Source organism: Stegodyphus dumicola, chromosome 7 (assembly GCF_044657685.1).
Source record: "Stegodyphus dumicola isolate Sdum_Otavi_A_Nest chromosome 7, ASM4465768v1".
In the NCBI taxonomy this organism is placed as follows: domain Eukaryota; kingdom Metazoa; phylum Arthropoda; class Arachnida; order Araneae; family Eresidae; genus Stegodyphus; species Stegodyphus dumicola.
Genome location: NC_140774.1, coordinates 19,698,992 through 19,724,880, shown reverse-complemented (window position 1 = coordinate 19,724,880; position 25,889 = coordinate 19,698,992). Strand labels below are relative to the sequence as shown.

The 25,889-nt window shown below is 31.0% G+C and overlaps 1 protein-coding gene across 5 annotated transcripts in view; it reads right to left on the bottom strand.

Moving 5' to 3' along the window:
* Positions 1-490: 490 nt before the first annotated feature.
* Positions 491-25,889, bottom strand: part of LOC118204962 (uncharacterized) — a 97,074-nt gene continuing 71,675 nt past the window's right edge. For 4 of the 5 annotated variants that reach the window (XM_085819936.1, XM_085819937.1, XM_085819938.1 and 1 more), the window contains exons 9-13: positions 23,492-23,555; positions 22,334-22,543; positions 7,353-7,408; positions 3,716-3,934; positions 491-845 (exon numbers count right to left, since the gene is read on the bottom strand). In XM_085819936.1, coding sequence (XP_085676062.1) covers positions 642-845; positions 3,716-3,934; positions 7,353-7,408; positions 22,334-22,543; positions 23,492-23,555 — 753 coding nt within the window. In that variant the 3' untranslated portion in view covers positions 491-641. The remainder of the gene's footprint in view (positions 846-3,715; positions 3,935-7,352; positions 7,409-22,333; positions 22,544-23,491; positions 23,556-25,889) is intronic. The other variant, XM_085819940.1, reaches the window with a different exon arrangement.

Here is a 25,889-nt window from a genome sequence, read left to right as displayed (position 1 = left end):
ACTACAAAAGCAGTATGTTTGCACATTCAATAAATTAAAATAGAGACACATGCTTCATGATTATTTAAAAACAAGTGAAATGATACATGCATCATTTCTTACCAAAATCTGTTTTTTTTGGAGGGGGGGGGATGACACCAATATAATTAGCTACCAAACAAAGAATGATGGAAATCGATTAAGAACTATTTTGAAACGCTCTTCTGTAAAATACAGACAATGAATCAAATAAAAACTTGCCCTTTTTTAAAAAAAACTATAATTATGTCTGTATACAGAATGCTTGCAATTTTGCAGAATAGAGCTACGTTTTAAAATGCAAGTTTTAAATACTGAAAAATGTAAACATATAATCTAAGTCATACTTTAAGTAGAAACTAGAAAAAAAGTAAGTACATATAAAATAGCACGACCATTACAAGTAACTTCATTCTACAAAATTTAATGTGTTTCATATGTAACTTCATTCCAAAAAATATCTTGCAGCATGCATAAATCAAAATCTTTTATTAAAATAAATTAAGGAATATAATTGAAAAGCATCGTAATTGCTCCTCACTTGTTCTTTGATAATAGAGAAAAAGCTGATATAGGCTCAACTTTGTGAACTCTGGATTTTTATGAAATTTCAGTCTATGAAATTATGAATGTGAGAGTTCTTCTTTGATGCTATTTATCTGTGATATCAATTTCAAAGCAGGACCAAGCTTCATGTTCATAGCATTCATAAGGTGATCTTCTTTTAATAAAAGTAATGCTTGACCATCAATTTCTTGAGATCTAAACTCATCTGCATAGTCTGAGCAACCCGGGAGATCACAAATGAACTGAAACACTTCTTGAACCTGAAATTAATTTCTATGTTAAATAATTATATGCACACACACATTACAAAAATCATAAGACATCAATCTAACCTTTACTTCGCAGTCATATTATTCATAATGATACAAAACTATGGAAAACATGAATCATCAGTTATTTATTTAATAGGAGCAATTGCTATTGCTTTAAATAAAGCCAAGAGAAAATTAAGGACAAAATGTGGCATTATGAATGCACATGGGAGATATATTACTTGTATAACTTGATGAAATTTTATTTATGTACATAATTAACAAATTAATCATCGTGAATGGCAAAAACACACAAACATTCCTTAGTGTTATTCCAACAAATGAATGCTACAAAGGGTGTTGATACATTTTTAGAATGACTTTGGAGCTGTTTCAATTAATGTTTAAAATGTATAAAGTAATTCTTAAAATGTTCAGTCTGGTAGCTTCCCCCCCCCAGGACTATAAACTTACATCATGATTTCCCTGATATAATGGCTTTTCATAAAATTTGCAGGGGTATTCATTTCAATTCCTCTTCCTCTACTTTCCAGAGTCAATCAATCATGGAGGGTTTGCACTTAGAGAAAGCTCTTTTTAAGAGAACAAAGGTACCACAGTTCCAAGGTGAAATAAGGGAAATAAGGGTTCAAAGGGGACTTCAAAGGATTATGTTCAAAAGGTACATAAGCAAAACCTGTATCAGCTTTCATTTTTTCAAGAAATGCATTGGTGCTTTATCTTGATGAAGTTTTATTCTTTGAAAGTCACTATGATAAAGAAATGAGATTTTTTGTAAATATCAATCGTAAAACTCTCTCTAGATACTCACTGTATTAATTTAAACACTTTTTACTACTTTTTTTATTTTCCATTGTACTGTGTGGCAATCATGAACCACTTGCTGAAACTTGCTTTGTATTGAGGGAACCAGGTCTGTACATTTTTTATTCCTTGTTTTCGATAATAAATAGACTTTTTTCGTTGTAGTTATTCAGGTAAACCCATGTTTGATCAAGGATCACAATGTATTTTCATTTATCTCCTACTAAATAGTTTTCATACAAGGTTCCAGAAATTATTCTCTGTTGATCCTCATGTCTCAGCAAAAATTAGTACACATTCTGTCTTTTATCTTTATCTTTTTTCAGTTGTAAATCTTGGTTCATTATTTTATGCATTAGAGTTATTTAGAAACTAAGTTCTGAATTGCTGTAGCTAATTCAATATCACATTAACACTGAAAGATGCATGCATACAGACTTCTGGCTTGCCTTGCTTTTCAAACGACAGTAATTGCATTGGTATTGTTGCAGTGTGCTTGCTGTGTACAGTATTAATTCGAAATGTTTAAAACAATTGGTCAGCCCACTGACTGACATGCAAACAGTAATTTGGTTCTTAACAGCAAAGAATGTTTCAGCAGTGGAAATGCTTTGATAGATATGTGACATGCATGGCCCTAATGCGATTTTTCTCATCCTAGGAAAGCTACCACTTAATTATGTCATAATTTTTCGTGACAACATTCTTGAAAAGCAAATTTTTTAATATGAAAAGTATATTTTGATAAATTAGGAATACTTTCTGAACTTTAAATGATTGTGCCACAGAATTACATGAGAATTTCTACAAATGAACTCCATTTCAATGCAAATATGTCAGCCACTTTATTTGTAAGGAAAGTCATTACTTTACTTAAAGCTGCTTCTAACCTGTCCTTAAATTTTACAGGTGACTGCTAAATTTAAAGATCACATTTAATGACATCAGAACATCAACTGATTTGTTAAATCTCATCTAACACTATCAGTCAAAAGGCTGTGAATATAGTCCTAAAAACTGGCAACTTACACATGTTTTAAAAGTGACTGATTTCTAACCTACATATTATAATTATAAAAAAAAAAAAAAAAAAAGTTTTTAAATTACTAAAACTTTCAAGAACTAGCAAAATTCATATTGAATGTATTTCTGTTATAATTCCAATCAGTGACAGTTACTGAAAGTTGGAGAGCAAACAGTTTAGAAATTATTAGGCATTTGTTAGCACAGCATAAGAAAAATCAGCTATGTCTTCATCAAGATTTGAACTTCAACCCAATTGCTTGCTGCATATGTTATGAACTACTCCACAAAAGTACGTAGTAAATAGAAGAAAATTCATTACATTCTTCCCTATTTAACCCTCTGCCTGGTACAGGACTTTGTTCAGAAAGGTGAAATTTTCCAAAACTGCCAGAAAAAAGAAATATTTTCTTGATGCCGAAGCATCCTTGGTACTTTAAATAGATTGCCTTAATTTCTTGGGACATATTTCAAGATACACGTGCATATATATCCTTAAAGGCATCACAAAAAAATATTCTAGGCTGTATTATATGGCCTTGCCAGCCAAAAGTTTAAAGGATGCCAGGGATGAGAGGAGATCCAGTACAGGTGGTGATTTTAGCTCTGGTACCACTCGCAGAGGCCTTTTTTAGAATTTAAGAGGCAGGAACTTGGATAAATCAGTTATGCCCTCACAGGAGATTTAAATTCCAGATTTACTGACAGCGAGCCCGATGTGCTACCAGTTATATGAAGACAGCACATAGTAAGGAAGGCAAAAATTCCTTACATTGTATTCCATTTACAGAAAACTACAGAGGAAGGAGACCTATTGGTGATGAATTATCATCCACTGCATTATAGCCACTTAAGGGGCAAAGACGAAAACTGGTAATAGCACATTAACATGCATGCCAATATAAATTTTTTGTACTATTTATTTATTGCAGCTATTGCTAGGAACTTAACACTTAAAAAATATGCAGTTAAAAGATTGACAAGAAAAATTCACAAATCCAAAAATAAAATTGTAAAATAAAAATACTTACACTCCATTTATTTGGCAATTTTCGAATTACTTCAGATTCAGATTTGACCACTTCCATTTCTTCTTCCTTTTCTGACTGAATGACAATTGGGCAAGGATTACCTTCAGCTGGTTCTATATTGTCATCTTCTATCTTGACAGGAAGAACTGACTCATCTTTGAGAGATTTAGTATTTTCTTCAAACTGCGTAGCACTTACTTCTACATTTTCATTTTGGCTCTATTAATTAAAAACAAATATTTAATGAGGGGGGGGACTGCTAAATAAAGACAACACTGCTTTTTAGACCTCTTGAATTTCAAATAAAAAACAAGCAATAAAAACCTGTTCTTACGATTACAACATGCATATTGTGAAACTTGGTAAATACTGCAGTCAAATGCAAAATTTTATAGAAAGTGTAAATACAAATAGCTGAGTAACCATTCTGACCTGATGAATATAGTTTAAAATATTTCTTTGAACAATTTACTAAATCATACTGTTAGAGGATGAAATATTTTAAAAAACAAACTAATGACAAACTAATCATGAAAATATTACATGATGCATCCTCAAGTAGCAAAGGAATAGAAAATAAAAAGTGTTTTACTGTGACTGCTTGGCACAAAGATGCCAAAACAAACTACATTTGTCTAATTTGTGCAGTTACAGGAAAAGCTTCATACTCAATGGTCCTCCCCCTTTTTAAAGAAGAAACTACATGAAGCGGCAAATTCAATTATGATTTTTCAATCATTAAAGATAAAATTATTGTAAATAGAATTTTATTTAAAATCTCTCATTCTAACAATAAACTTCTTAAAATACACTGTGTTTCAAAAGTCCAGGAACACTTTAAAAAAAATTATTGTAGCCAAACGTGTAGCATTATAAAGTAACGAAGTACATCAATTTAGAGATTAAGGTTGTAAGTTTTTTCAACAACACTCATTTTACAAACACTGTATGTGGGAATCGTGTGATCCTACAAACATCAGCATGATAATCCAACTGTCGCCACGTGTCTTCCGAGATTGTGGCTGCTATTTGTTCAATATTTCCTTTTCAATGTTATAACACATCACCTGGAAAACGAACATAAACAGGGTTCTTTACATAATCCCATAAAAAGAAATCACAAGTGGGATATCCGGGGACCTAGAAGGCCATTTTTGCAGACACTGGTCTGTAGCCTTTGTTCAGATATAAATAAAAGAAATTAAACAAAAAAAAAAAAAAAAAAAAAAAAAAAAAAAAAAAAAAGTTTTTCACAGACGATTGAGTACTTCTCATTCAATTAATTCAGTTCTCACTTCGCGACAAGGCAAAAATACATAAAAACTCAAAATATCCGTATTAAAAATTACGAAGTAAATCTTAAACGCTTATTTCCTCGAAAAAATTCCAAAAAGGATTAAGCATGATTTAATTGGCAATAATAAATGAAGGCGTTATCTTTGTTCTTACGAAGCTAAGTTTCTCTAGATTGGCAACAAATCCGCTATCCTGCTGTTTCAAATGTAAACAAGAGCAATGGTCACCATCAAAAACATTATTAGGCTTAGCGGCACTTAAACAATTTTAAAATTGTTGATAATTCTAAAAATATTCCATACAGATTTACCAAAGGCATAAAAACCTTAATCGGAAGATAAGAACAACATAATTCAATCATTTTTAAAGCAAAAAATGTACAATTTACAAACATACAAGAGTAAAGAAACTGAGATCACTGAGCCAGGTAACAGAGTGTATATATATATATATATATAAATATATTTATATGTTTGGTGCGGCTGATTGCAACCAAAATACGAGTTGCACATCTACATGTTATAGCAGTCCTATATACAAAATTTCAACGTTCTGAGGCTACTCGTTTTTGAGTTATGCAAGATATGTACGTACACATGTTCGTACAGATGCCACGAAAAATTCTCTTCAGAATTAATTTTAAAGCAGTTTTATAATTTTTTTGGAGGAAAAGAGTGTTTTATTCTGTCCTTACGTACAGATATCATGGAAATACATCGTTAAATTGCATTTGAAAGAGGTCAAAATGGGATATTTTCATTTAAATATGCTGCCTGAAACTTTTCGTGATTAAAATACTTCCTTTTTACTTCGTACAAGGAAGTAAAAGGGCCCATAAAGTTTGCTATTAGACATGGCACAAAAAACAATGACCTTTCGAGAATCTCGCTCATGTTCAATAATGTTATGCGGGTTTTCTGTTCTCCAAATTCTCAAGTTGTGTCTGTTTACCTTCCCATTTGTATGAAATGTTGCCTCATCTGAAAAAAAAAATGATTGAACTCACAAAAGCATCATCTTTGTCCTGCAATACATGGCAACACTGAAATAGCTGGTCTTTGTCTTTAAGATATAAATTTTGCATTAACTGTAGTCTCTATGGTTTCATGTTTAATTTTTTATGCAAAACATGTCACACAGTTGTTGTTTGTCACCACACAGTTATTTTAACTCATGCGAAGCCCGGAAGACACTTTGGGCCATGTGTGGCAAGAGTTAGATTATTGCATCATTGTTTGTAGAATCACAGAGTGTTGTTGAATGGAACTTACAACTTTATTCTCTAAAATGACGTACTTTGTTACTTTGTTATATTCCTCATTCAGCTACCAAAAAAAAAAAAAAAAAAAAAAAAATAAGTGATCCCAGACATTTGAAACACACCATATTACAAAAGTATTTTGAATATATTATGCAGATACGGTACGATAATATGGCATGACCAAAATTCTAAAGTGTCACATCATCAGAACTTTACTAACCAATTTCAAACATAATTGGATAGTTTTTCTTAGATGTTAAGGTAACAAAAACCAGTATAACATTTGTGAATTTGCAGCATAACATTCGTAAATTTCATAAACTGCAGATTTACAAAAACTATGATCATTCTTTTTGTTGTAATACCTACAAAAAACATTACTCAGTATGTTATTTTAACTTAGATGCATGGATGGATTAATGCACGGTAATTAGAAGTTCATAAAATGCAAATTTAAAATACTATACATCTTCACTTGTAAAATCAGTTTTCATGTGTACAAGGTGACTTAACAGAGATGAGAACATGCCTCTCATTACACATTCTTAAAACTGATGTTTAATTTAGAAAATACTATTAATGAAAACATATTAGTGATCTAAAACTAATAAAATACAATAAATCATATCAATGTTTAAAAAAATTAACATACAAAACAATTGATGCAATGCAGTATTATAATACTGTACAAAATTATAATTGATTATGCTTTGTATAATAAGTCAAATTTATATATATATTTAATCTCTAAAATTGAATGCCAATCTCAGATCCTAATATTACTTACTGATCTGTTTAAACAGTTTAATAGATTAAGATGTATTGGTTTTGGAACCAGGAATTATTTGAAGCTGATTATGTGTTACTGATATTCATCTCATTTGATCAGAAATAAACAAGTGCAGATGTCCTCCATCTTTATTAGTATTCAATATGCATTAAAAAACACACTTTTTATATTTAAGGGCTTTTCTTCTCATAATTAAATTTTTTTTTCGAAAACTCTATCAGTACAAGCTTATAAACAAATACCAGCAAAATATGGAACAATTATACAGTTAAAAAATTGTTCACACATACTTGTTTTCGCAAACCTTTCCTTCCTTTAAAACCAGCTTTCCTCTTTCGTCCAGGACCTTGAAAAGATATTTTTATCACAAATTTAGTTACCCAATTAAAAATGTTATAGAAAAATGGACCATCCACATATATACATATATACAGTACAAAGTCCGTAATCCGGACTCGTCGGGACATCGGCAATTCCAGATTAGGGATTTTTCCGGATTATAGATCATTAATTTAAATCTGGTAAGATGGCATGCAGAAATTATACAATTAAAAATATGAAACCGTAATTTATGAAATAAAGAGCAATTATGATCTAAAGGCTTTCAAATTTTACAAAAAAAAGAAGCTTAATATTCATTTGTTTACTTTATTAAAAACATTTCTTTCAATGCACATTTTTTATGTGCATGCGTAAAGTTTGTGGCTTTGAGGTCCGGATTATAGATCATTCCAGATAATGGATGTCTGGTTTACGGAATTTGTATATATACATAAAAACTACGTTAAAAAAAGTCTACATAATGCATAAAAAATTGTGTATACAGTAAACTTATTTTATTGCACTGTTATGAAGTTTATACAATTTTATTCACAAGTCAAAGAATTGATTATTTTGCATTTTATTTACATAATAAAGACCTGATTAAACTTCAATCTCTTTCTTTAACCTGACTTCATTTTAATAATTACAAGCAATGATGCACACCTTATCACTGAGGCTCTCAACTAGAAAGAAGTGCAAGTAAGACAGAGATTTTTATTTCAGACAACATTCTATACTTCACACTTATAACAAGCAACAAAATAAACAAAGTTAATTAACCCTTTGACGCACGGTGGTCGCGCCCTGAAACCACCAATTTTCAAATTTTTTTTTCTCCTCTTTCTTCGGAAATTTATGAGTGAAAATAAATGGATTACTGATCTTTGATCTCTAAATAACACAAAATGACTACAGAATCATACATGTTTTAGGTCTTAGTACTTCAAATCGGATGCCTTTTAAAATTCGTTTTCAATAAGAAAAAATAACATCCTTTTATTAATATAAACAACTTTAAATTTCAAAAGTTATTCATCGCACATCATGATTTCTATCATAAACGATCAAAAATAGCAATAATTAAACTGCATATATAAAAAAAAACCTCTATATGTATGGCATTTGCTTTGTGGTTTCAAAGCGCGACCATTGCCCCACTAGAGCATTGTGTCACAATGCTCTAGAGGCTTGGTGGTCGCGCCCTGAAACCACTGCTCTTTACAATGGCATTTGCTTGCTTAGATATAGATAAGGGGTTTTAAAATCACAGAGTTATTTTATTACTAAACAATACACGCACCTGCCCAGTAAAAAGGTCTTTCTTTTCCAGAGACTTTTCTCTGACCTCAACACACTTGCTACCCAAGCTAGTATTGTGATTTTATAAATTATTTCCTAGAGTTTAAATTTAATGTAAATATATTTTGCTGTAATTAAAAATAGAAATCACGTAAAGTTTTATCCGTACCAAAGCCAAAAAGAAGAAGCCCTCCTCCTCATTAACATAAAAAACCACAAATGTTGTGCCAGATGAAAAGAAACTAAATAATGCTGGACATAAATCGGGGAAATTTAGATCCAATCAGGGTACATTTTGTAGGAAGAAACATCATGGAAGATACATGTGCGAAACATGCAATGTGGGTCTATGCATGTACTAAAAAGACAAAACATGCTTTGAACAGTGTTACAAAAAATATTTGTTCTTTGAAATTAAAGAAAAAAAAAAAAATGCTGAGTCTTTTTTTTTTTTTTGTTCTTTATTTTACTGAGTTTTTTAATCCATGTAGCCAAACGTCCTTATTATGTAGATACTTATACTTTCACTGCTATAGAAAAATTACAGAAATGTTTAAAATTTTTTCTGACGATTTAGTTTGTAAAATAATGTAAAATATATATATTATGCAATTCTTAGATGCATTTGTTTTAAAAAATTCATAAATTTCGTCATTTATTGGAAACGCACACGGAAAAGGTAAGTTTTTTTTCCCCTACTACCTAGGTAAGTTTCAAAGTCCTAGATGCGCAGTGGTTTCACAGTGCGACCACCACCCAGAAAACAATGGACAAGAGTAGATTTTTTTAAATTCATATATAAACACAAAGAGGAGGGGGAAAATTACAGACAATATTTTTTTTAACAATCAAAATTTTTTCGTGAGAAACTGAAAATACAATTTTTAGCTGCAAGGGTAATGCAGCTAAAAATTGTATTTTCAGTACTGGAATACCAATTTTACAAAATCCATATAATTATAGAGTATTTTAAAGGCAACAGATTAACATAAGCATGACATGCAGCTTCTGAAATAAGCAAGGAAAAGCAAATCTTACATTTGAAACAACACACATTCTTGAATATATCTATTGGGTTGTTTGGAAAGTAATTTAGTTTCCCCCCCAACAGAGGACTTGAGTATTTTTTTCACAGGAACTTCACACTTAATCATTATCTATTTTGACAGCTGATATAGCAAGGCTTGCTCGTGAAAAAGCTTGATTGATTCTACACAGTAGTTTTTGGTTGGTGCCCTTTCAAATATGGAAAATGAAAAACAGCATTTTCGACATATTTTACTTTTTTTACTATCAAAAAGGTAAAAATGCCGTTCAAGCAATAAAAAAAATATCCAATGCGTATGCAGAAGATGTACTTACTGACAGAATGGCAGTGCCAAAAGTATTTGCAAAATTTTGATCCTTCAATTTCGACCTTGAAGATGCACTGTGTTCTGGAAGGCCAATTAAAGCTGATGAAGATACAATAAAGGCATTAATTAATGCCAAACAGCTCGTGAGATCACTGAGAGATTAAATTTATTGAATTCGAATATTCATGATTTGAAATGCCTAGGTTTAATTTCAAAGCTTGATATACGAGTTCCTCATGTTCTTACATGAGGAACATGTTTTTACATAAAGAAATTTGCACCATCACATTGACTTTTGTGATTTGTTTCTCATACATCAAGAAAATTATCCATTTTTACAGCTCATCATCACTGGGGACAAGAAATGGGTTGCCTATAACAATGTTAAATGCAAGAGATCATGGAGTAAAAAAGATGAACCAGCTCAAAGCACTTCGAAAGCAGACATAAAAAAAAAAAAAATAAATAAAATAAAAATAAAAATAAATAAAAATAAAAAATAAATAAATAAATAAATAAAATAATAATAATAAAAAAAGTGATGTTAATCCATTTGGTGAGATTTCAAAGGAATTGCTTCTTTTGAGCTCCTAACCAGACTACACAACGATCAATTCTGAAGTGTAGTGTCATCAGCTGGACAAACTGAATGATTCATTTGAACAGAAAAGGGCAGAACTGATCAATACAAGAGGTGTAGTATTCCACCAAGATTATGAGACACATCATACACGTTTGATAACTCGCCAGAAGCTTTTACAGCTTGAACAGGATATACTTACTGCCCATCCACCATAATTCTCATGATCTGGCAACTTCTGATTACTATTTGTTCCTGTCTCTACAAAATTTTTTAGATGATTAAACCTTTATTTCAAATCAAGAGGTCAAAAATCACCTGGATTAGAAAATTTTTTTATAAGCGTGGAATCATGTTACTGCCAGACAGGTGACAAAAGGTATTGGACCAGAATGGACAATATACAATTCAATAAAATAATTATTCACCAAAAGAAAATCTTTTTTCATTAAAAAAAAGAACGCAATTACTTTCTAATAGTTAAAACACAACTTTTAGTTTATTGCAATTTAACAAGTGCTAATACTTCTGGACACTTCGTTTACAAAAATAAAATACTTTTAAAGGAATAATGTAAAAAAAAATGTTGCAAAAAGCTCAAATTTGTTCCAATTTCCCGTGTATTTTCCAGAAATTTACTCAATGAAAAGATATTTATAAAAACAAAATATTTTTGCATCAAGTACACATAAAAGATAGAGTCAATTGTTCGAAAAGAGGTTATTCTTTAAAATTTCAAAGGAAAAGTGCTTGTTTATATTCATAAGCACCTCTCTATTTTCCATTTATCTTGCCAAAGCAGAGGAACTCTCAGTGATACAGATATATTAAAAAATGATTTTTCATGGCATTTTCTTGTGCTATAATTTTCCAAATTGAGCAATCAAAAAATTACATTACAATGGGACAGAGCTTGGGCAAAATCAATGTTATAAAAGTTGAGTATTCCTTTCTCAGACTTAGTTATGTTTCTATAAATGAATGCTAAATACTAAAAGCAACATTTACTAGCATTACATTTATTTCAAATCGAAATATTTAAATTCAAACTTGAGTTAGACATTTTTCAGAAAAAAACATATTGATTTCAATATTTGACATTAAAAAGATGCAAAACAGTAAAATGGCTTTTCATAAAATTTAAACTAAAATTTAAAAGCAGTCCAAGAAGGATAAGTTGCAGATTCTATAAAACATTAAGAGGGAGAACTGAACTCCATAAAGCATATTTCAAAAGAAACCCCCGTCCCCAAATTTATGTTACATATAAATAGCCCCATACATTCAGCAGGAAAAATTTAATTTAGGAAAACACGGGTGTTTAATATTTTGTCAATATAAGATAATCCAATGATTTTGAAATAAATGAGGCTCAATTGAAACTATAATTATTACAGTTTTGACCGTAAAGGAAAAAATAGTACTACATAGTCAAATATCTATAGGATATTAGGCTGGAGCCCATAGGTTGTGAAATTTTATGAACCTGACATTCCTCCCCTTCTTTCCATACATGTGCCATCAAAAACTGCTTATGAAAAAAATCATCAACAGGTCCTCAGAATAAAAATGACAGGAGAAAAGGAAGATTAATTTTGGGTGTTTCTGAGATGAAAGACTAAAATATCAACAGGGAATTTTATGATAATCTGATATATAAACTAAGAGATGGAATTAAGAATACAAAGGCATGGAAAATTGAGAAAGGCGTTATCCTGCACCAAGACTTATGTCATACTGCCATCAGGGTTGCCACTCAAACAGGAGAATAAAATTCCCTGACTTTTCCAGGTTTTCCAGGTGTGTTTCAAGAAAATTCCAGTCTATCCGCGTAATGTACGTTGGCTGTGCTAAGAGGTAAATTAATTATGGTATTACTTGTATTATGTAGCAAATTCACTTAATTATTCAATAAATCCCAGAGGACATTTATTCTTAATTATTCTTGGTATACTTTGATAATTTTGTTTACTTTTCCACTTAAGAAACTTAAAAAAATTTAAGATATATACATTGGATAACAAATGTATGTTTTATTTAATTATTAATCATGATCATCACCAGTTCAACACGAGGCTAATCCGGCCTTATAAATCACAACGCAATGCTAAATAGTTAGGTAAGATTTTAGGTAAATTTAATTTGTGTGAGGTATGTTCTCAAAAGGCACCTTAGCACTTGAAAACACAAATATAATTATAATAGTTGTTGTTTTCTTCACTGAAGATTGAGAGTAGAATCTTCCCAATCTCGAATAAAATAAGGCTTTTTTTTGCAGACATTCTGCAGCTAAACGAAAGAAATCTGTGGCTAATCTTTGGAATATGGTAACAGGTAGTTTGGCGACATTTTGGTAAGGTGATAAAGGTTACTAGCTAGGACTTAAGCAGTGTACATGGATAAAGTCAAGAGTGTGCGCAATGCCATTTTTGTGCAATTTTGGGATTTTTTTTAAGTGAAAATAGGTTGACGTGTACATGGATGATACCGTGTATGTGCAAGTCTTAAAAACGCGGCAAGCAGTGGGCGATTCTGCACTTTCTCCCAATTTCGCACCTAATCTTCGTCATGATTAAGCACTTTTGTTCCATAAAAGTTCTAGCATAAGAGTAATTCGGCTAGCAGATTGTTGGAAAAAAAATGTTGAGTAAAAAAAAAAAAAAAAAAAAAAAAAAAAAAAGCCTTTACTTAGTGAAAACAAAATGGCGTCCAAAAAAAAACTAGCAGGTTGCTGTAGCAGGGTTGGTCGCCAAAGTTTCGCCAAAAAATCGCCAAGTTACCATAATCCAAAGATTAACCAAATTTTTTTTTTAATAAATTGAGGTATTTTACATTTATTTCGCAGCATACATAAGGAAAAAAATGTGCATTAAATTTCGTGAAGATATGTCATCATACTGCCAGAATTAATTTCAGGATTATGCCAGAGAAAATTTCCTGAAATTTGGAAATATTATTTACTAATAATAAATAAATTTAGAGGGAAGAAGCAACATTAAATTATACGAATAACATAAAAATAAAGATAATAACTTAAAAATTGAATTAGAATAATCAACGATATTTTAGCGAATATAGTTATATTACATGGTTAGCCTAGATGACTGATTACTATTTTTTTATTTTACTGCAAAATGGCAAGGTATTTATTAAAAAGGATAAAAAAAGAGAAAAAAGGTTCAAAAAGATTTTGTGGTGAAATTCTAGTATACGGTAAGGCTTTGGTACGATTTTGAAAATTGTCGCCAAGACTAAAATGACCCGTTTACTGCACATCATCATGTCGCCAATTCCCATTGTACCATACATGGAGATTATTCTAAACAAAGAACGTCTATGTAAAGAAAAGGTTCCATACAAGTAAAATGCTATTACGCCGCTAGAATGCGCAGGGAAAATTTGCCAAGGGATTTGGCGACGGAACCTGGCAGCTAGAATTTCCCTCTCCGTGATGTGTACAGGAAATTGAGAAACACGTGTTAAAAATAAACGTTCTTTGACAAAAAGAAAACTATGAAAACCCATTTTTAAATTATTGTGAAAAATCCAAGAAGAAACGTTTTATCAAAGGACGTTTCTTCTTGGATTTTTCGCAATAATTTTAAAAATGGATTTTCGTAGTTTCCCCCCCTGAAAATAACTAATCCATGAATTAATTTACTTGCGCCAAAAAATATTTTCTTTTCCTTTAGAGTTTAACCACTTGCGCTAAGACTAAACTTCACGGTTGCGGTGCCGTGCGCTACAGTATAACAAGCGGTAAAGTGTCTCATTTACATCGCTCCGCATCTGTGAGTGCAATCCAGAGCTGTAACTGGAGAAATACACAATCTCGTTGTTAGGCGACATGTGCACCACATTATTTTCATTTTTGCGATAAATGCTTATCGACGTGGTGTTCACGTCGCTCGCAGTTTGAGACAAAACATCTCGATGTGCGTGGCACGTCTTTTTAGCGCAAGTGGTTAAAGAAATTTTAAACTATATTCATTTTATGAACTCTTTATAACATGACCTTCGAACTTCAACACCGGTTTCGAGCTTTGGCGACAGATATATCACGCATGCACAGCTGTTTCCCTCTATGATGGAACGGAGCCACGTCTGTTGCAGAGAAATTTCCCTTCTTTACAATACATATTCTTTGATTTTAACCGCCATAGTACCGTATACATACCGTATATTATGATTAAACTCATTTTGTTTTATACGAGAACAGGTACTTTCTTTAGTTCATGCACTGCACATGCGATTCTCGAGAATACTGGAAACCAAAAGTTGCCGGAAACTTGCTTTGCCTTTCTAAAAGACAATCAAATTGGAGCTGCGAAAATTGGCTCTGTGCCAGCTGCCCAAATGACATTCACGTGATACACAATTCGCCAAAAAAGTTATCTCTTCCGACGTCAGCGCAAAAATCGCTTTTTTTGGCGGGATCGTTGTATGAACTTCCCTGACTTTTCCAGATTTTGACAAAAATGCTCAAATTCTCTGACTTTTCCCTGAATTTTTTGGTCAATTTTCGAATTCCCTGACTTTTTCTAGTTCTCCCGGTTTTCCAGGTAGTGTGGCAACCCTGTGCCATGATACAAGCCACTTTTGTCAAATGTGGCTTCACCACACTTCCCCACCCACCTTATTCTCTCAGTTCCCTACTAGGAAGAATTCACTATGAGGACTTCATTTCGACATGGACATTGTCACTGAAGTATCATTTAGTGTGCGAGACTTAGGACAGATGACTGCAAATAAACTGCAGCACAGCATGCATAAGTGCATTGAAAAAAGGTCAGATTAAGTAGAGAAATCATAATGAGAATCTGTAGTTCAGACATCCCTTCAATGTGAGGCTGAAAACGTTTCACCCTTCCCTCATGAATTGGATGCTGCCCTTTAATTATAACATTTTAAACTTATTTGAAACGAAAATCTAATAAATGAAATATTTAATTTTAAATTTTAAAAATTACATGTTCAACTCATACAATAGATTTCTTCAACCCATCAAATGTTTTGCAGTACATATATTATTATCGCATAATGCATTCTACTTCTTATTCCTCAACTTTTATCTTTACAAATGATACTTTGAAGTAATAAAATGGAACTATACTACATTATGTGATAATATGGTACATCATGCAATTGCTCAAGCATAATTTCCTAGGTAATGTTTAGAGAGTTAATGAGGATATAAGGCTCAATAATACCTGATATGTTAGACAGAATGTCACTATGAACTTCAAGGTTCATAAATATATATGTCCAGCATTACAGTTCCAGCAGCGGTGAATGGATAATACCACTGAATAGTTACGCTTCAATTCAAATTAAAATACCAATGAATGAACTAGCTGCATTGGTTTTTTTGTAGCTTTCTACACATGTAATATGTCAGTTTCCTTTAGAAAATCCTCCACAAAGGAAGATACACTTTCTCTTAGCCAAACAGTCCTGTGTCTTTTAATCTTAATCAACTAAATAAACCAACAGGAACCAACACATGTCCCTTGAACAAACTATTACATTACATGGGTTTATGAGTAACGCACACAAAGGGACCTCAAATAAAAATTAGTTTTTTAAAAGCAATTCTTATATATTTTATTAACTTTGTGAAATTAAAATTATTTTCTTGGAAATCAATAAAACATTTAATAAAATGTTAAAATATATATTTAATTTTATTCATACATAAAACAAAATTTTAATTATGAAAAACACTCTGTACTTCTTAAATTTATTTAATGTTGATAACCTACTCTGCTTATTGCTAAAACTTTCAAAATATCTTAAAGAGCAATGTCAATTTTTTATATTTTCTTAGAAAAGGAAATGAATCCGCAACTATAAAGCAAACTTTATACTGCAAATTTCTATTAATTATATTAGAGATTTTAAAATTTTACTTTTAAAATCTCTAATATAATTAATCTAATTACTACAGTCAATTCTGCTCTCAGCTATTCAGCAAAATCTAAAGGAAAAAAATCTGAAATCAAAAACTGTTAAACATTTATGATTTTAAGAAATACTTGTCTTAAAAAGACGTTCTAAAAATCTTAGATTTTCACATAGGGTTCATACATGAAAGATCTATAAAAGCTACAACTAACAATAAAATGGAAAAAAATTGCAACCATACCAAACTTATTATTTTTCAACAATACAGAAAGAAAAATGAGGATGCTGTCTCTTCAAAATATCAAACCATAACCAGCATTACAACAAAAAATAAAGTGATCCTGCAGAATTAATACATAACTCAAAACAGATTATAAAGTGACAACAATTTCAGTCTCTATTCTAAAATAATATTGAAACAGATATTAATAGATTTTATCTTCACAAACAGCAATGCAACATTCAGTTAAAAAAAAACCTGATTTCAGTGGATAAATTTCTCCCTACCTTAACTATCAAAATACTTAAAACAACCAGCTTCATTTCCATTAAATGCCTATTTTTGTTCGAGACACCCTTCAAATAATGACAACAAAAAAGGGCTAAAATAATTTATGAATACAAAAATAACTGGAAATAGGATAGCTCCTTAATACTTAGGTCTTAATTAAAGAATGCAAAAGACAGAAAAACCAACTAGTTAAACATCACGACCATCCCACTGTAATGTAAGTTAACATAGTAAAATCAAAGTGTCACAGGCAAATTTGTATTAGTTACATGAATGACTAATCATGCAATGACAACCCGACAACTAAATAACAATATTTCCCAAATGGCAAGGCGCTAAAGGTAAGCAACGATACTCCGTACGGTACAGATAAAATAGGATACCACATGGCAACCAACTGAACAACAGTTTTATCCTGGTAATGTCAGTTTCACGTCACAAGAATAGAAACCCCTAAAATGATACTGCATAAGCTGCAGATTGCTGTGATTACTTAGCTGATCTCAGTGCCATACTGGGAGCACTTAGCTATGGACATACGAGTATAAAAAATACAACCTTAATGATTAGAAAAGGTTATAGGTCCAACAAATCTCATTTACTGTTGCAACATAAAGTCAAATGTATCACTAGCATATGAAATGGTCAAATGAAAAGGATCATGGAGGATATGCTATACTTAAAGCATGCTCTCAAGAGAAACATTAAACGCAAGAAACTGACATCTGCATTCTAATTAAGGATTACTACACATCAGGGCCATCATCTGGATCTTTTTCATTACAGAACAACATACAAAACACAATTTTCTTTAGAAAGTTAGATACACCAATGTTGCCTATTGGTCATTGTTAAATTAAATGTGTTTTTCTTATCTCTTGTAATAATACTCTTGTTTTCAGTCAGTATTATCAGAAAAAAATTTTTAAAGCATAAAGTATTTTATTTAAATCTGCATTTTTTTAAATAGCTTATGAGATACATTTTTTATGTTTAGGAAACTCTAATGGCAGTCAGAATAAGTGCAATGAAGAAAATCAAATGAAATGGCTATAAGAAGCATCTTGCATGCACTGAGAACTATTTTTTGCATAAACAAAAATGCAATATAAATAGAATTAACAATAGAATAGAAGAGAAACACGCCAATGTGACAATAAAAATCGCAATAACAACCTTATATTTAGCGTATATATTTCAAACAACCAATTTCGAGGGCAGCTAAAAATCACTCCTCGTCAGGAGAACAAAATTACTAGAAAGGGGAAAAAGAAGAAAAATAAAGCATTGGCAAAGGAGTCTCAGAAACATGTGGTTGTTATCAGCACTGCACATGGTTGTAACCGGATTGCAAATCAGAGTTACACTGGCCGCCTACTTTTACTGAGTCAAGCTATCTGATCAAATATATAACACAGACTACTAAAAAAAAAAAAAAAAAAAAGGGAGCGAGGGGCAACTGCACCTTTACACACTAAGTCTGAACCTCAAATAAAGGGAAAGCAACCTCTGTAAAGGCATTTTTTATACCCTCCCGTAGTACCATGCATGCAGAGGCAATGCCATCTATTGGCAAAAATAATAAACAGGAATTATGTTAATAGAATTTTAAAGGTGTTAGAAAGGACTGGATTGGAATTAAAATCATTCACTAAACATGCTAAATCCTTGTGAATATGAAAAGCCTCAAGAAAATCCAATTCACCAATGGAAAAAGCCTTTTGGATAATTTTTGCAGATCCAAAGTCGAAATTATGATTAAATTTCCAACTATAATACGCTCATATTAATACAGGGAAGATCATGAAAACCACCTATACAACTAGCTAGTTCCCTTGAGTTAGGTGTGTTTGATTATGGCAAAGCACGTGAAGGCTACCTGCCTAAGAAGAACGATGCCTTCGTGGAGGATATTCTACGGTAAAATGGCTCATATCCACATTACAAATGGAGACGTTGAAACTGATTTTGAAATAAAATTCATAACGCATGTCTTATACTGTAATATACAGCCTTTATTAGTTATTTAATTAAACAGTGTAGATTAGTGTAAAAAATTTTTTTTCAGTTTGTTACAAAAAGCTTAAAAAAATTTAAACAAATAATAATAAAAAAGCAGTAAAACGTATTTCCCCTCGTTTTACATTTAACACTTATAAAAAATTAATTTCATATTTTATAACAGTTTGGTGAAACAAGCCTTCATAAATATAATTTATAAAAACATGGAGCGCAGCAGCACAATATTACTACTCAAAAATAGTTCTAGCAGATTAGTGATATTTTAGTTCATAAAAAATAGTAAAATACAGGGTGTTTATAAATAAAGAACCCTATTTCAAAGCTGCCTACAAGTGGTCAAAAAATAGTGAAATTTTGTGGTGGACTAAATGGAGAGATGAGCACTTCTTTCAGTGAAAAAAAATTAGTTACAAATAGCATTCACTAGAAGACATTATATTAATAAATTATACTTTTAGGCACACCTTTATAATAGTTTTACAATTTTAGTTACAAAAATGTTCTACATAATGGCCATCATTTTCAGCTACAACCTGAAATCGCAAGATGGCATGCTCTACAGTTGACTGAAGTGCGTGCTGGGAAATGTTCAGCACGTGGCAGGAAATGCTGGCTTTAAGGTTACGTAAAGTTCTTGGATTGTCAGAACTTACCAGATGTTTCAAACGTCTTGAAATCCAAAAATTGCATGGACTAAGGTCTAGGGATTGGGGAGGTCACATATCATGAAAGTTCTGGTTAATGACACGTTCTTTTGTAAAATGACATTCAAGAACATTTGTAACATACTGTGCAATATGTGAAGGAGCTCTAATTTGCGTAAGACTGTCTGTGCAAGGCACGGATGTGCTTGCAGAGAAGGAGGAATTTTATTCTCTAACAGGGATGCATATCGCTGCCGGGTGATAAAGCATGTCACTGGACCTGTGGAACTTAACTCCTTGAAAAAGTATGGGCCGAGAAAAAAAATACATAAAATCCACCCCACACCCTTTTGGTGAAGGCAATGAAAATTCTAAGACTAGGTGCGGTTTTTTTTAATCTCCAAATTCGGCAGCTGTGAGTATTAACTGCACTGTCCAAATGAAAATGCACTTCATCCATCCAGAGGCTATTCCAGGGGTCATTCTGATTCAACCTCAAAGCAAGAAACTAAACTGAGAACTGGAGTCGAGCGTCAAAATCATGCAGAAGCAACCGCTGCACTAGTGCAAGTCTGTAAGAGTAATATCGGAGGATATTCCACAAGATCTTATGGACATTTAAATGTGGTCTATCCAGCACCTCTGCTGTACTCAGGACACTGCTAACCTGAAAGTTTGCAGCTGTGTCCTCTAGGACATGAAGCACAACCTCCTGTACTGCTTCTTCAGAAATAGGTTTTCTTCCTATTCCAGGAAAAACAAAAAATGATTCTGTTTCTTTAAATTTCATTATTTTCCAGAGGTTTTTAACATTCATTGCACTCTTAGAATCCCTTTCAAAGTCCAAAATTTCCGTAGAACAATGACAGCAGAATTATTATTTTAAGACTAATTTTACTAACAAAGCGTGATCTCGTAAACTTATCGTCATTGTGAACAACATGCACATTCAAAACGAAGTCTCCGTGAATGTTTCTAGGTTTTATAAAAGCTGTTGCATTAATGTTGACAAAGATTTGCATTTTTACTACAGGTTTTCAAATTAAAACACCCTCTGGTGACACTATTTGTAACTAATTATTTTTTCACTGAAAGAAAGTCTCATTCCTTCATTAAGTCTGCCACAAAATTTCATAATTTTCTGATCACCGACTTCTCTTGTAGGCATCTTTGAAACAAAGTTCTTTAATTATAAACACCCTGTATATATATATATATATATAGATAGATAGATATATCTAAAAAATCTAGCTGTGAAATTTAATAAACACCTACAATTTCTACTTCAGTATAAAATAACAACAAAAATTTGAAAGTGAAGTTATATTAAAAAAAAGGAAATTATGTATGCAGTTTTTAAAGTTATAAAACATACTTGATTTAAAAATAATGAGCAAAAATACAGTAACATCCCAAATTATGTCACCTTAACCAAACTGTAAGAGTAAAGTTTCATATGGTTTATTAGCACTAAATATGTTGCAAATTTTTTTACATCGTGTATTCGGAAGGAAGAACAGGTAAGTCGCTTTCAAAGGGTGGTAGAGATTACAAATTCTGCAACCAATACAGAAAACTGATTCAAGTTTCCTTTTAATTCACAATGCTGTTATTAAGGAAAATAAAAATAATTTGGAAGTTGATATGGATGAGATAATATAACTCCTAATCTTCTTAGTCAATAGAAGTACAAGATTTTTTTTAAGAAATTGAAAAATCATACAAGATTTATTTTAAAAAAAAGTAAATTTTCAAAATTAAATCAAGAGAAATTTTATTGAAGAATAAATATCCTCATAAATATTGATTTGGATAAGAAAAAAGAAGTAATAAACAGAAAAGAAATAAAACATATTCTCACCTGCTATAAGGAGTTTTTAAGGGGGGTAAAGAAGTGTTTGTTGGTCCAAACTTCATGGACAAACAAAGCCTTAACAAAACAGTATCCAAAGACCTTTTTTACTGCCATAAAATCAAGATTTGCAAGTGGTAATCTTTATATGACAAACAACGGTAAAAAATTTGCATCAAGTACAAATGCATATTATCTTTATTTATTTATTTTTGCAAAAATTATTTTCATCATGACTTTTCCCATTTTAACATTGCTGCAAAACTTTGCATATTTCCATGGCCCATATAGGAAACGAATTACAACATAACTTCAGGATACTCATGTATTCACATATACTTTCAATGAGGGAAAATTTGTATCAAATTTTCAAAAAAGGGTAAATGGGGTCAAAATAAAACAAATCATCTCAGGAAGATGATTTTAAAAAACTGGAATATTTTTTGTGATAAATTTTGCCTATTACGCTTATAATTTTAAAACACAATCAATGCATTATTAAGAGATTAGTGATTGTACAATGAATTACAATCTAATCTTTAAATATTTTTAAACCTTTTGCATTAAAAATTGTTATTATTCGGAATATTTTATTTATAAAGTATTGTAAATTTAGTATTTCCACAATAAGACAATACAATTTAAATTTTGAAACTAACAGCTGATTAAATGAAATGAAATGTTTCAGATCTGAACCAAAGTGGGGATTTGACTAAAATGTGCCAAATTGCTCTCCAATATTTTTGAAAAGGAAGGCTATGGGTAAAATGAACATTTTACCTGCAGCCACATTTTCTTGAACGGCTGAAGGCAGTAGCCCCACACGTTTGGAACAGCACACATTGTATCTTTTAGCACAGGAAGTAGAGCAAAAGCGTTTTGAACGTTTAAATTTGGATTTTGGCCCCATTTTCCCACAAAATTCACACTTTGCCAATTCCACATTACCTCGAGGTCTGTGTATTTTCATCTTCTTTTCAGGAGATGCAGCTGGAAAGAATATGTAAGAAATAAATTATAAATAAAAAATAATAAGATGAAAGAAAGCAAATAATTTTATTAACATTGTAATAAAACCAGAATTAAAATTTTAACATATTTTAACAAATCAAAACTGAAAATAAAATTTTACTCATTTAAGATTAGGTGCTCATGTGATCTGTTTTACTTTTCAAAATGTAATAATGACATTCAATACATTTATTTCAATTAATTAAATCCCTTTATTTCCTATTTATTTTTTTCTTAAAATTGTTAAAATAAAATTGTACATTTTCTGTTGATAAACGTTCTTTAAGAACTACTCATTCAAGTCTCAAATATATAAATAAAATATCACATAAACTCTGAGTTATTTTCATTGTTTTATACCAGTACTTACCCTGACAGAAAAGTAACAGATAATAAATACAACATGCACAGTACTTCCTTTACACTATACGGAAAATAACACTTGCTAAAAGAAAATTCGAATGAAAAGAATACTGATAGTTTTCAATTCAGTTTTGATTAATGATCATGACATAACTCATAATGATAAAAAAATAGTATTTGATTGTAAGAATATATTAATAGTAAAATAATTTTGACACAATGCTTTTGGAATTTAATACTTATACATAGAGAGACTTAAGTTAAGCCTTTGCAACACCAACTAGCTTGAAAATAATTATACTGAAACTTGTTCATACTCTTTTTACAAAAAAAAAAAAAAAAAAAAAAAAAAATTACAGCATATCATTCCCAAAATAATGAATAAGTGACTGAAGAGAAAATATACAAGGATAGCCCCAATATAGTTACAAGTGGAATAATGAATAAGTGACTGAAGAGAAAATATACAAGGAAAACCCTAATATAGTGGAATAATGAGAAATTTATATTGAGTACCTGATGCTTATTTTAAATACAATTTCAGAAAAGAATAAATTGTATTACCAATAGGTGAATCTTCGGTTTTTTTAAGCTTCTCTGCTGAATCAAACAATGAAGATCTGCTGACCTAAAAATAATTTAAGAAAAATGTTACACAATGTCAAGCAACAATTTTGTAAAAACAATAAACACCAGCATTTTAACCATCTAACAATATCAAAGTTATCATCTTGAGGAAATTGAATTTGGTTTATATCAGTGGCATTACTCCTTAACTCTTGAGTTAAAAGTAAACATATTAAGCTTTACCTCAAAATAAAACATTTATAGCATATAGCTATCTTTTTTTATTGAATAGTTTCAGTAAGTTCCCTGTAAGTTTGTCTCATATGCAATGCATTTCTTGCGAAACATCTTAAAAAATGCAGTGTTATTTTATATTATGACCATTATGGTTTTTTTTATTGATATCAAAATAGAGAGAGCAAATAGAAATATAACCAAATTATAACAAAATAATCAAGTCAATAAAGTCAATAACCAAGTCAATAAAAAATATATGTATGACCACCAGGCTTTCTAGAATTTTCATAACATTGTAACTCAAAACATGAAAAAATACTGATAGCATTTCTTAGTTAACTACTGCCATGCTTATATAGCATCCTCACTTCATCTGGTCACAACGACCCCCCCCAAAAAAAAATTATACATATATTTCTTTAACCAGAATTAAGAATTTTAAGAACTTACTATACAATACACACTACTTCATATAGTGTTCAAACAATTCATATAATTTTTCAGAATAAAAATTACAAATACTTATTTTAATGAATATTGTTATATTTGACTACCAATATTTTTGTGCCCTTTTTCTTTTCAGAAAGATTCCTAAGCTATCAATATTTATTGTAAGTTGATAAACATTATCAACATATGAAAACAAAATATGCTTTAGAAGTTGATTTATTAATAATTATAAAAAATAAAACATGTTCTCCTTCACATCTTTCTACAATTTCTTTTTGTGCTAGCCTTTTTCCGAAGTACACAGCAATCTGTTTTTACTTAAAAAACATCAAAGAATTGCAGACACTTTGTGAAAATCGTTAGCAACAGAGGGGTATCGAGGAAATGCATTTACTCATAGTTCCCTTTAGAAAATTTTCAGCAAAATTCTGTATTCTTGCAGAAATTTTACTGCAATTTCTTCTACTGCTGGTAAATTTCACAAGCTCATATTTTAAAACTAAGGCAAAAAATATCATGATTTGTTTATAAAAACAGTTGGAACATGGAATGCTACAAAGAAGAATACATATGAAAATGGCGACATAGCTTGACTGAAGGGTTGTCATAGGAAGATTGCCGAAAGATTGTTTATGCACATAGTTGCCATAGAGTTTGGCACATACTGATAATTTGGTGACTTCTACTAAGGTGGTTGCGTTAATATGCAAGTACCAATGCTTGGAAATGTTATACATCAAAGGAAAAAATTACTTAAGAATTAAGTTTAAATTCAGTCATGTTTTCATGTTAACTGCTTGCCTGATTATCCCGAATTATCTCAGGTTCATATATATTGCAGTTAATTATTATCCCGAGAAAACTCAGACGAAGCAGAATTTGTTAGTCCGATTTCTTTTATCACGGTTTTACTCGGTCTGGAGGAAATGAAAGGAAATATTCAGCTTTGATTGGCAGTTTGCCAAATTTTGTTGGTTACGTGGTTCTTTTGGAGGGACTGGTCACGTGTTTCCCAATTGTATAGTATACGTTGGCTTGTGGATTAGTAATGTATAAAACAGGATGCATGCGTTGGGAAAAAAATAAAATAATGTCGATGATGCAAGATAGCGAAAGCGATGATTTTTCAGATAGTGATTATGAAGGGGGGGGAATCAAATCCAACGAGACAGTGTACTCTGTGCTCCCGTGAAAGAGATTCCAGCGGTAAGCCAGTAAGAAAAGAGACCAGATACCAGTGTAGAATGTCAGGTATCACTCTATGTTGTAACTTGTTTCAAAAACAATCATACAAAGATTAATATTTAACTATTTTCGTTTGCCCGAGATAACTCGGGATAGTAAACTAATATTAAAAATAAATGCTTTTACACCTTTAAAAAATTAAAAATTCAACTTAAAACCTACATATTTCGATTTGTTTTGTTTTGTTGTATTTAATAATAAAATTTAAAAATGTGATGATTTTTTGCAATTTTTTTCAAAAAAATTTGTAAGAGAAGCGGTTAAAAAAAAGTTAACCTTTAAGCATGGTATGAGTCCTGGTACCTAAACAACCCATTTTAACTCACTTTTTAGTAAATGTTATGTGTCTTGGTATCTTCATTATTTTTAATAAAATCACTATACTAAAATTTTAAATTATTTTAAGTAAAATAAATTTATTTTAAGATAATTTTAATTTAAAATTCTTCAATGATGAAATAGT